At 38.2% G+C, this 13820-nt stretch overlaps 1 protein-coding gene across 1 annotated transcript in view; it reads right to left on the reverse strand.

Annotated features, from left to right (window-relative positions):
• Nucleotides 1-369: 369 nt before the first annotated feature.
• Nucleotides 370-13820, reverse strand: part of LOC101745621 (somatomedin-B and thrombospondin type-1 domain-containing protein) — a 71110-nt gene continuing 57659 nt past the window's right edge. Inside the window, exons 3-6 of the mRNA XM_004928892.4 lie at nucleotides 5496-5690; nucleotides 3615-3738; nucleotides 2717-2793; nucleotides 370-2006 (exon numbers count right to left, since the gene is read on the reverse strand). Of these exons, the coding sequence (XP_004928949.1) occupies nucleotides 1804-2006; nucleotides 2717-2793; nucleotides 3615-3738; nucleotides 5496-5690 (599 nt within the window). The 3' untranslated portion in view covers nucleotides 370-1803. The remainder of the gene's footprint in view (nucleotides 2007-2716; nucleotides 2794-3614; nucleotides 3739-5495; nucleotides 5691-13820) is intronic.

The following is a 13820-nucleotide window of genomic DNA, read 5'->3' on the forward strand; positions in this document are numbered from 1 at the left end:
ACTTATACCTCAAGGTGGGTGGCGCATTTACGTTGTAGATGTCTATGGGCTCCAGTAATCACTTAACACCAGGTGGGCTGTGAGCTCGTCTACCTATCTAAGCAATAAGAACAAAAAAATCGACTTCGAAGATATTAATTAAGAAGTCAATTAAAAATTCATTTTTAAGTATAACTCAAAAACAAATCAGATCTTGATCAAATTAGTGGGAGCACACGATAACCAACAGTCAATCAAAATCGTCAAAATAGTTTTACTTAAAATTGTTCTGAGGCACATGACATAGGTACATAAAAAATACAGTCGAATTTAGAATATTTTCCTTTTATCAAAGTAGATTTGTCGATAGGTAAAAACAAAAATATCATATTCATTTTTCATTACTTTATTAAACATAATTATTTATTTACACAAATAACGGATATGTTATTTAATGTAATCAGAGTATTTTAGTTTTATCAAAAGATTATTATTACAAACTAGAATTACATTACTAAACTAGACTAAAACTAGAAATAAAAAGTAAGTATGTACCCATTCAAACAAAAAAAATAAACAGCGCATTGGGTAGGATTTTTATAGCATAATTTTGAAATGAGAATTTTTATTAGAATGCGCCGTCTTTTTCTTTTGTTTTTAAAGTACGACAATTATGTTAACTAGAAAAAAATGGATGTTCTCTTTTACATAATAGCTATAGATTATCTAGAATTGTGACATTTTAATGTATTCTATTCTTGAGGTGTTCATTTTTTGGTAAAATAAAACATTGCTATAACTAATCTCCAAAAACAAAACCTTTTCAAATAAAATTTACTGTTTCACATTTTGATGCTGAAATTAATTTTAAAACACGAATATACATGCATTATTATTATTTTTTATTAATTTCCAGCAACTTAAGGATACTTTTGACGATTTTTTTTTGTTTGTCTCTATTTCCCTTTTTTAATTATTTATTACAAAGATTCACCCGTAACTTAATCTGCCATTATAACATCTGTTTGTTACTTATAAAATATTACATAGTAAATTGAGTTCATATTTAATAAATTTACAAATACAACGGAATTGTTCGGGAACATATTTTTGAAATCATTATTAGCTTGTGATCAAATTAATTTCTTAATATTTTCTCAAAGTATTTTTATTCACATATTAAAGATATTGGTATCATAAATTCAAACTTGGTCATGCTCAATATATTTTCTTCAATTACCTCAATATTATTTTAGTACTGTCAGCTGTGAGCGCATTCATACGAATTATGGAGGTTAGAGGTAAGAAAAACCAACTGTGTATAAATATAGAAAAAGTCCGTTGAAATGTATTAAATTAAGATGGCGCCACATTAGCATTAGGGTAAATTTTAAAGGAAGTGCCAATTTAAATTGTTGAAATTTTCAATAATTAACTGGTTTAGTCGAAATGATCATATCTTTTTTACTCGGCATACTTTAGTTCATCTACAAATGCTTCATTCATTCATTCATACCATACTCTTTGTCTACACCAGCGACATTGTGATAGGTTTTTGAACTGTTATTTATAGCATACAACTTTTTCAACTTTACTCCCATATCAAATGATTCTCCTTACGTCTACCCTCCATAATACGAAAAACGAAGTCAAAGCCCGCAAATGTTATCAACTACCCGCGTTTAACGAAAAAAAAAAAACAAACAAATCAATTTGCCTGATAAAATTGCGTTAAATTAATTTTGAGATTTCAATTTGAAAAATACATAATAATATTCGGTTTATTATTGATTGCGGAATAATTTTTTTTTTTGTCGCGCGTTCTCAAACAAAGATGAAGTCAGGGTTGGTGCAGCAGTCGCTTGTCTTGTCCAGGTCGTGGTCGGATCTGATCCACTTCCCGTGACAGTGTGGAGCTACGAGCGCGTAGAAGCGCGTCGTGTGTCCAGAGACGCCATGGCCATTACATCTCCATTTCAAGTCACGTCTTAAAGCGGCCGACTCGCAAAGCACGCATACAGTATTGCCTGAATTACAAAACAAAATTACCGGTTTTCTTTCTGTACAGTCGATTTACATATTTTTTTTATTGCTTAGATAAGTGGACGAGCTCACAGCCCACTTGATTTTAAGTGGTTACTGGAGCCCATAGACATCCACAACGTAAATGCGCCACCCACCTTGAGATGTAAGTTCTAAGGTCTCGAGTATAGTTACAACGGCTGCCCCACCCTTCAAACCGATACGCGTTACTGCTTTACGGCAGAAATAGGCAGGGTGGTGGTACCCATCCGCGCGGACTCACAAGAGGTCCTACCACCAGTAAAAAACATCGATTCGATTTCTCATTCCATTTCACTGTAAATGAAAAACTTAGGTTTTACCACCACCCCGCCTATTTCTGCCGTGAAGCAGTAACGCGTTTCGGTTTGAAGGGTGGGGCAGCTGTTGTAACTATACTGAGACCTTACAACTTATATCTCAAGGTGGGTGGCGAATTCACGTCGTAAATATCTATGGGCTCCAGTAACCTCTTAACACCTCTGAGGTCGTCCACCCTTCTAAGCAATAAAAAATAATATAAACATTTTGAATAGCAAAAACGTTTCAATCTTCCTCCAATACCGATCAACTTTGCGGTTTGCAGTTGTTACATCAATAATTTACGACTTTCCATACCGTTCACGTCGTACACTCAGAAAGGGTTAAATCAATGAAAATACATCGAAAAACATACCTTCCCTCAACGCTTTGTAGTCCGAATCCGCGTGGCAGGCTTTCGAGACTTTAGTCACTTCGTATTGAGCGCAGTACCTGAAATGATTTCCGCCTTTGTACGTAGAGGAATTGAAACACAATTGCCGCACTCAATCTCGGCGGAGCGGTGTTCAAACTCAATGGCTTTAAGTCAATTAAATTTGTGTATAGTTTGTTTATGGTTACATAAAATATTCGAAAATAGTATTTCACACGTCATATTAAAATAAAGTCATGATAAGAATTAAAAAAAAAATTTTTTTTAAGTGAAACTTCTAATGCGACTTTTGAAGTGAAACTTCTAATGCGACTTCCAATAAGTTTGCGTTAAATGTTTAACGTACTAGAAAGAAAGAGCGAGAGTGAATGCGTGGCACTCAAACGCACGCACTTAGTATACCTGCTACAGGTCAGCGCGAGTGTTAGCAACGAGTAGCGCCCAACATTTTAATAAAAGTATTTAAAAAATATATGTATTTATTTTTCTATCTATAATTTAAAATATATATATAGTATAAATGTTGAAGACGCGCATCTCTTATACACAGCATTCCCTATTACAAGAGCAATCTGATTTATGAATGAAAAATGAAGAAAACCACAATACTACACATCGAAAAAGAAGTTTCACTTCATTCACGTGCACCAAGTTGTACGCGCACCGTTTTTTTTATTGCTCTTGTAGGCAGACGAGCATACGGCCCACCTGGTGGTGAGTGGTTACCGTCGCCCATGGACTTCAACAATGCCAGGGACAGAGCTAAACCACGGCCTCAAACGGAATGGAAATTCTCATCTAGATAAAAATTAATTTTAACGAGCTTCTTGGCAGATTCAATTCATACCTCAATCTGAATGGCGATCAAAAATAGACTTACTCTCTGTGCGAATTAGATTCAGGATCGTCTGGGTTGCGAAGTCTCAAGTTTTTGCGGATGTCCACTGTCTCGTTCGAATGTCGACTGACCGAAAGTCCTCCCGGTAAGAGCATCGCTGTTTCGTCTGTCAAAAAGCTCTTAATAGTAAACACAGATATAATTGAACTTATGACATATTCGAATTGTTTTTGGAAAACAGATGGTTGTAACGCTTTATTTATCTATAATAATATATAAATCTACAGTGGTTTTTACGGATGTTCCGTTACCACTACTGAACCATGCATCCGATTGACTTGAAACTTGGTATCCATGTAGAGAATACATGTACTTAATGGATAGGCTAATATTTAAATGAGTGTTGGACTCCCTACACCAGTTGTGGGGGCGTTAATGATGAGAAAATGAGAATCTTTGTGGGGCTGAGAAATAATAATGTTAATTTTAAATGCACAGCGCAGCGGACGGGTACAGCTAGTTGTTAATAAATTGAAATTTTAGGTTTTTACGTTAAAAAATCGTGTCCCTTCATTCGTCCGAATGTATCAAGGATTTTCAGAAATGGTTGTTGCCATGTGGCAACACTCGACTCTAGAATACTCAGCGTTTCCGCAGCACTGCGACATGTCCTCAAAGGAGGTGTAATTATACTAGTCTTATAGCGGTAAGTAGCGGTTTAAGTATAGTCTGGGCATTGATATTGTCCATGACTAAAGGAAAACGCTAAGGATCAGATAGGCCGTATAGTCTTTAATAACAATACTGACTAAAACCATAACATCTAAAATTGTTTTCTTTTTTTTATTGCTTAGATAGGTGAACGAGCTGACAGCCCACCTGGTACTTAGTGGTTACTGGAGATATCTACAATGTAAATGCGCCACCCACCTTGAGATATAAGCTTTATGGTCTCAGTATAGTTACAACGGCCCCGCCCTTCAAATCGAAACGCATTACTGCTTCACGGCATAAATAGGCAGGGTTGTGGTACCCGTGCGGACTCGCAAGAGGTCTACCAGTAAAATAAGGAATCTAGGAACATAATCGACGTTCATATCCATTTCATATCCATAAGCCATTTAGGAAGTCTCTTCTAATATTTTTAAAACTTATTCGTAATGATTCATTAAACTTAGAGCAGCACACCATTTAATTTTATTAGCTAAAAGTATAACTGAATTTTCCACCGTTGGCTACAACCGCGGAGAAACTGTATCTTCTTAAATTCATTCATTAAACAAATTATTACAATACAAAAACATTACAAAACTCTTAATAGAGAAAATAATATTATGATTATAGAGCTTTAAAGCGACTGGATACGTAACGAAAGTATTAATTTTAATTTACCAAATTTCAAAATTCTTACGATTGTGATAAAACCGATGATTTTTCTAAAGCTATCAGCTGTTTAGTTGACTTAGACCATTTTTATTACGCTTTTATTAGCTTCAGACGTATGTATGTTAATATGTAACGGAATCTTTGAACATGATTTTGGCCCCCTTCAAAACGTCGGATTAACTCGAAATTTGGTATACTTAATAAGGACCGATGACAATTCAATATTTTAAAAAAATAAAAATAAAAAAAATTTAAGTGAATGATATCAGTAGTTATAAATATTTTATGAACAGATATGATTAGAAGGGTTATTTTGATAATATCCTGAAAAGCACCCCACGCTTTTTTACAATAAAATCATTTTTTCTTACACTATTTTTAATTCAAATTTATTTTCTATTTTTTAGTTGGATTTTGTATAAAAAGCGTATTTTGTTAGTTTTTTTTTTACTGTTATATTTATTTTTCATTTTTTAGTTGAATTTCAATTTTTTTAATAATTTTTTTTTTCAGTATATTTTTTCCGTATAAAATTACCTCGTAATGGTACGTCACTATCCGATGAGCACCCCTGATGTTCTTGGCATGCCCTCCGCTGGACCAGCGAGGGGCAGTGCCGACCTCCATGCGCTGGGGCTTGCACGATCCTACGCGTTCGCACCATGCTCCCAGAGCCGCAGGTGGTATCGCATTCCGACCACGAGCCCCAGCTTGAAACAACGCAATCGATCACTGTGAACAAGGAAACAGTAGTTTAACACCTTGACTGCATTGTAGGTCACCGGGGCCCTACGCGGCGCAATGAAGTAATTATGTGTTTAACTGGTGGTAGGACCTCTTATGAGTCCGCACGGGTAGCTACCACCGCCTCACCTATTTCTGCCGTGAAGCAGTAATGCGTTTCGGTCTGAAGGGTAGGGCAGCCATTGTAACTATACTGAGATCTTAGAACTTATAACTCAAGGTGGGTGCCGCATTTACGTTGTAGACGTCTATGGGCTCCAGTAACCACTTAAAACCAGGTGGGCTGTAAGCTTGTCCACCCATCTAAGCAATAAAAATAAAAAAAAGTGTGTGTGTCCGCTCCGACGCACGACTGGAGTTTACTGGATATAAATATAAATTTGTGTCAGTTGAATACAGTAAAATATGGAAGTTACGTATTCTAGTGAGAATGATCCGGGAGTTGCGGAACACGTGGATGCGGTAATTAAGTAAGTCTATATAATTCACTTTTACAATTAATATATAAGTTGTCCATTCACTGATAGAAGGAATTGTTTATATTTAATAAGCTTTATTAATAAATGATTTGTAGCGGGTTATATTCGGGTATCAACCCACTAACAGTTGATACGTTCAGGAATCGAACCCGAACGGCGTCCGGCCACAAGCAAAACGATGTCGGTAAATTAAACGAAACAATACGAGAAATAGTTCTATATTACGACAACACGATACACTACAGATTATTAACAAATTAACGAGACACAAAACAAACGACTAACAAATATATGAAAATACAATAATGAGAGAAACGCGCGATCAGTACGAGGCTTTGTGGCGGACTGCCGGCGCAGCAGCCCGGCGTCACACGAAAGGCGCATAACGCATTTCGTGTGACATGCTAGTACGATTTTGGTCCCCATAATTTTCATACCCCGGGCCTATATATGTAAATCGATTCTAAAGGAGTAAACTCCAATAAATAAAATGTCGATTTCTTTCTTCGATCTTCTTACTAAGGCGCGGGAATATCTAGTAGACTATGGGAAAGACGAATACAAAGATACTGAGAATGAATCTTATTTCTAAGAGATCTAATAGACTAAAACATACATTAACAAACAAAAGAAGGAAAAGTTAGACAATCCAGAATCCTGAGTAATAGAAATCGAAATTATTACTTCAGTGCGCCGCGCAGGGCACCGATGATCTACATGGCAGTCAGCGTGTTATTTAACACGCTTGTTATTACGCACGCACACGTTATTTAGTTATTAAACTATGCTCAAACATATCTAGAACAAATTCCTCTACCCAAAATTTTTTCTAAGTGCCGTAAGTCATTCCTCTTCGAACGAGGCTTAACGAGAATCTGAATAATAGCTGGTACTAGTACTGTTTTATAATTGTCAGTTTAGCTGTCCACACATGTACCTTCCAAAAATTACTAATTCACTTCACAACTAAGCACTAGTCAAATTTTTGAATGTTGGGTGCCCGACTGGCATTGGACTATACGGCTCTGATGAAAAGAGTAAGTAAAATTAATTGTTTACTGTTCATTCACACGATAGACAATGTTACAAAGTTAACAATTACAAGCACTAGAAAGGGGTTGCAAAATGACCACGCACGGCAGTTCCGATATCGGCTCTGGACGCGCATTTGCCGCTTGAGAGATTGGCGCGCACTACTCTGGGTGCAATAGATGCGCGGGCGCGGGTATCGTGGGGTGGGTCGTCGCGGCACGGACCTGAGTCACATCCCCTTTGGCTACTGTTGCCCCACGAGACAGAACGCTGCGTTACACTGATTTGTGAACAGAAAGCGTTCTAAAGAATTTCCACTAGGTGGGGTCGGTACAGTAAATTTTTCTCTTCCATTCTCTTCTATCAGCCGTCATCTCAACACTCACTCCTCTCTCTCTCATATCGTCATTCGCACACTCCATTCAATTCTTCTTCGGTTGACCTCTTTCCCCTCTACCTTGCACTGCCATTGCCTTACATCTCCTAGACACATACATCTTCTCTCTGCGCATCACGTGCCCATACCACGCAAAACGTCCGCTCTTCAATTTGTTAATTACTGGGGCTATTTTCACATGATATACTCAGAAAGATGATAAAGAAAAAGCGTTATACAACCGAACAAAACGATGTCTGTGCTAAAATAATACGAGTCCCAGTCGTAAAGAACCAAAATATGTAAACACTCACTGGTGGTAGGACCTCTTGTGAGTCCGCACGGGTAGGTACCACCGCCCTGACTATTTCTGCCGTGAAGTAGTAATGCGTTTCGGTTTGAAGGGTGGGGTAGCCGTTGTAACTATACTGAGACCTTAGAACTTATATCTCAAGGTGGGTGGCGCATTTACGTTGTAGATGTCTATGGGCTCCAGTAACCACTTAGCACCAGGTGGGCTGTGAGCTCGTCCACCCATCTAAGCAATAAAAATAAAATAAAAAACACTCATCTGCGTGCTTCGATAATCGCATATTTCACAATATTTCGCCTTTAAAACGATCACGAGCGATCATCGACATTTAGCAAACGATAAAGCAATTCTGGAACCTCCGCCTTCCCCTACTAAGCTATTGAATTACGTGTTAATAAATCCAAAAGCTCGTACGCAAAGCTCATGAGACACCCACGAAAATTTTAATAGCGATACCGATCCATCGAATGGGCAATAACTCGAGCGTAATAGACTCTTATGTCATGTTCGAACAATCTTTATGGTCCCCTCACTGTTTACGAGGAGTCGTGTTCACGTGTTGTACCTAAATATTCTCACATACGGTGCGATAACGTAACTTATGCAAGTTATGTAATTTTTCAGGAGAAACTTTGGAAAATTCAACATCGTAATCTATATACCTAGTCAGGTCATAAATTCTGTCACATGTTTAATGTAAAATAATTGAAACAAGTTTATTCAATAAGTAACCATTCATATACCAAAATGAACTTAACAAAACATAGATTCTTATGACACTAAAGTTTATTCAAAATGACCTCCGTGATTTTGAATACAGGCCTTCAATCTGCGTGGCCAGTCGTCTATCGCAGCACGAACGAGGTCCATGTCAATATCGGCGGCTGCCTTAATCAAGGATGTCTTGAGTGACTCCAAATTGGGATGAGGCTTTGAGCACGCCTTTTCCTCCAAGTGTTGCCTTATCTTGTAATCTAACGGATTCAAATCTGGACTGGAGGAGGGCCAGTCTTCGTGCCGGATGAAGTCGATTTCACGCGCCGCCAGCCAGTCTTGTGTGCTCTTCGCTCTATGAGCTGGCGCCGAATCTTGTTGGAATACCCAGTGCCTGTTATTAAACATGGTATGAGAAACAGGTTCCACAAGGTTCGTCAGGACTGTGTTTTGATACACAACTGCATTCGTTTTTACACCTTTCTAAAAAAAATGTACCTCTGTTAAGCCCCAATAAGAAACTCCCAACCATACCATGAGCGAGGATGGAAAATGACCTCGTTGGACACGCGGAATACGGTTGCTCGCTTCTTCACTACTGTGTGTGTACACCTTATCATTTTGTTTGTTGTAGCTCTCTTCTACGGTAAAAATGTTTTCATCCGAAAAAAGAATTTCCCGATATTTTTTCCCGCGTACCGCTTCAACAAAGCGCGGCATCTCTTCAGTCTCAGGTCCATTAGACGAGCATTCAAACGATGTCCTGTTTTTCTTCGATATGCCCGAAGCCCTAAGTCTTCATTTAACACCGTTTTCACCGTGGTTCTGCTTAACCCCATCTAAAGGGCCAACAGTTTCTGCTTACGTTTGGGATTTCTTTGAATTCGCGCCTTCACAGCTTTTATCACTGCTGGAGTCCTAACAGACCGAGGGCGCCCACTTCTTGACCTGTCATCTACACTAGAGTCCAACGTGTAGGCGCTTATCGCGTGACATTGCTCGTATTCGATTGGTCCGCGTAATGAGTACAGTTTCTCGAGATAGCGTTTCAACAATAGTAATTTAGTTCATAGTATTGTTTTTTTTTCTTCTTCATAATGCCGTAATTTATTATTATAACTTAAAAAAAAATTACAATTCCTTCACTAATTAATCGAAAGGAACTTCGTTCCATCCGGGTGTCCCTTGACACCTCTGAAGTTTTTTTTTTTAAAGAACTCCGGAACCCACCCCGTAACGGTTCCAGTATTATCGTGTATGTACGGAAATCTATCAAAAGCTTAAATATTAGAGTAAATGTTAAAATCAACTCAATATAGTATAGTAAATTTTATACATACATATTGTATATTATTATCTATTTATACGAGGATTACAGTGCTTCGCGCTCACAACGTTCCGACAGCTTTCAGCGGAGCTTAATATGTTTTCGCGCGGAGAGCTTAGCCTCAGCACTGTTCTGTTAAATCCTTACTTAGTTTGACGTTGCGGAATGTGTTCTCATATTAAAAAATTGTCTTCGTTGCATCCTTAAAAAGATTTCATATTATTTAATGATTTTTCATATTTAAAAATGAACAATGTCACATTTTGATGATGTGTAACCATTTGTAATAAGGCCTTCGGAGAAACTCAATACGATTTGTTTCGTGGACGTGTAAACACGCCGATGTTAATTTTGAGACAAAATCGATGCCGGACTTGGACTATTGGAATTGGAAATGTGATTAAAAAAAATTAAACCCGCATATTTTGAGTAATCTCTCTGGCCTATTTTTACCACGAAGATCTGTAATTGTACTGGTATGTATTGTACCGGTGGTAGGACCTCTTGTGAGTCCGCGCGGGTAGGTACCACCACCCCGGATATTTTTGCCGTGAAGCAGTAATGCGTTTCGGTTTGAAGGATGGGACAGCCGTTGTAACTATACAGAGACCCTTAGAACGTATATCTCAAGGTGGGTGGCGCATTCACATGGTAGATGTCTATGGGCTCCAGTAACCACTTAACACCAGGTGGTCTGTGAGCTCGTCCACCATACCATCACCATCTTACTTCAATACCATCGAGACTTCCGCTTCGTGTCTCAAAGTAGCTCATGGCTGATCACTAAGCATCTAGACAGCCTGAAATAATATGCCCATTTAGGCCATAAAAATCTTTTCTTAGTGAGCGGCCATAGTATTCCTCTATTCACAAAATACTATAGAAAAGACCATCATTTGACCTGAGCAAAGGATTTACCTGATAGGTAGGTAAATGCCTATTTATGCAGTGAAGCAGTAATGCGATTCGGTTTGAAAGGTGAGGCATCCGTTATACTGTACTTTTGAGACACTCTCAAAATGTGCGGCGACATTAATGGTCCATTAACACCAGGTGGGTCCTGAGTTCGCCAGCCTATATAAGCAACAAAAATTAATAAAGCTGTTTTTTTGTCATACTCTATAGTTCAAAATTAATAACGTTTATTTACCAGTGCCCTCCATTGTTAAGCGCAACACAATATTATCAAAGACCTTAGTCTATACAGGATGTTGATAGAGTCAGATCAAACACTCGCAGCTAACGAGGCAGTCTAGATTGTTTACCTCTGCGACTCCATTTGATATCTCGTGTGTCAATGTAGGAATATCGAACAAAGCGACAGTCGGTGTTGTCGCCTCAATTGAACTCACCGTGCCTAATGAACTTGTGTAACAACCCCAGACTGTATTTGCATTCGGCTTAAAGGATAAGACGCCTATTTGCATGGCGCGGTGCTACTACGCCAACTCAAGTCATGTCGGCTTGTACCAATTTTTCTAAATTCAAATTCAAATTCAAAATCATTTATTTCAACTTAGATGTCAGTATAACACACTTGTTGAATGTCAAAATATAAATAACAATGTTAACTCTACCACCGCACCGGTTCCAAAAAAAGCCACAGTCCAGAGAAGAACCGGCGAAACAAACTCAGCGGGCTTTTTTTTGTTTTTTCTCAAATATTTCCTTTTTTTTTAAATAAATAAAAATATTTACAATACAGGAAAAAAAAGTCAAAAAATACAATTAAAAATAATAATAATAATAATAATGAAAAATGAATCTAATTAAACTAGCCTAAATCCTCACAATCGAATTGCCCCCAAAATGTACAGGTTTGCGTAATCCTGCCTATTGCATCGCAAAGCTGCGTGCCGATTCGAAAGGGGCATAGCTTTTGCACAATCCGACTGAGATTCCAACCTCATGAAGTCGTCAAATGTAGTCGTCGTGGCCTAAAGGATAAGACGTCCAGTGCATTCGTGTTGAGCGATGCACCGGTGTTAGAATCCCGCAGGCGGGTATCAATTTTTCTAGTGAAATACGTATGCAACAAATGTTCACGATTGACTTCCACGGTGAAGGAATAACATAGTGTAATAACAACCAAACCCGCAAAATTATAATTTGCGTAATTACTGGTGGTAGGACCTCTTGTGAGTCCGCACGGGTCAACACCCTGCCTATTTCTACCGTGAAGCAGTAATGCGTTTCGGTTTGAAGGGTGGGGTAGCCGTTGTAACTATACTGAGAACTTAGAACTTATATCTCAAGGTGGGTAGCGCATTTACGTTGTAGATGTCTATGGGCTCCAGTAACCATTGAACACCAGGTGGGCTGTGAGCTCGTCCAACCATCTAATCAATAAAAAAAAATCATCGCTCATGGTGAGCGGCCTCATATACTGAGTCCCGTTTAACGCTAACCAAGTGGACCGTGAACTCATCTCTCCAACTAAGACAGTCAACTTTTTACTAAAACGTTAATAACCGTTTCCAATTTCTGACACCCCTAAGTATTTCAGAGAGAAATAAATTTAAGAAAGGTTGTCAGAAAGAATAAACAGGCGCGTCAGGGATTGACCATTCGTCATCTTCTTTAAATCGTTATTCTTCATAGCTATGTATTTCCTGTTAACGAATTAGGGTTGTAGACCTCACTGTTTGGTTTTTTTTAATTATTCATTTGGTTTAATTCGAATACGAGTTCGGAATCGGTATTGAAAGCAGTCACGTAACAAACCAGTTTGTAAGACTGTTTTGTGACAGGAATAGGTGTAGGCAGTCCATGGGCGACGGTAACCACTCACTATCAGGTGGGCCGTATGACCTTACTGGCTAATCAATGACAACGACCGTCTGGTGTAGTGGTAAGTGACATGGTCACTACACAAGGGGGTCGCGGGTTCGAATCCCGCCAAGGAAAGATATTTGTATGATAAATATAAATTTCTTTTCCCGGGTTATGGATGTATATTAAATATATGTATGTGTATAATAAAAATTTACATTTATTTCCATTATCTGGTGCTGGTAACACAAGTTCTTTACGAACTTGTCACGGGACCAGTTAACGTGGAGTGTTAAAAAAAAAAAAAACTATTTTTGAGTACGCTGATATGAAACTCTGAGAACGATGTTACCAATTCGCCGATGATTCCCATACTCGCTTTGGACAACACGCACGGGAAGAATAACGGTGATGCTATTCTAGATCCAACAGACAAAAGAGTAGATTACCGTCTATTCAATAAACCTATTAATAATATTAAATAGTTTTAACGCACCTGTAAATATGGCATGCAATTTTCAACTTTATGTCATGGGCGGTGATCGTTCCAAATCATTTGATCAATTCTTTGATATAACGATTAAGAACTTTCACCCTGATCTGGAGACAGGATCTTTGTTAAAGATGTAAGGTGTTTATGATCTGGTTACATTCGTTCTTATATTATGTCTTATGTGTTCTCGGTACAGATAACACTTGCACTCGTCAATATCATAAGAACCATGATTAAATAACTATCGAACGATAATTATGTGGCGATCCCGGAGCTGACAGTTGAGATTTTCAAATGAACTACACTGCTGCTAGTATTTTGCGAGTCATTCATTGCTCTCAGAGTAAAAATATTTGTTTTTCTCATAATCTGCTTATTTTAATTCTGTTTAATCTATGTCTGTGCTGATCAATCCTTCTTTTTCCTTCTTACCTTCATGTGTTTTGCGATTGAATAATCTGTTTGTGAACAATGTACGGAGTTACATTATTTAAAACCACCTACCGAATCTATCACGGACACAGAAGGTAAATAGCTTACTGGTGGTAGGACCTCTTGTGAGTCCGCACAGGTAGGTACCACCACGCCGCCTATTTTCTGCCGTGAAGCAGT

The sequence above is a fragment of the Bombyx mori genome, chromosome 16, assembly GCF_030269925.1.
Source record: "Bombyx mori chromosome 16, ASM3026992v2".
Taxonomy (NCBI): domain Eukaryota; kingdom Metazoa; phylum Arthropoda; class Insecta; order Lepidoptera; family Bombycidae; genus Bombyx; species Bombyx mori.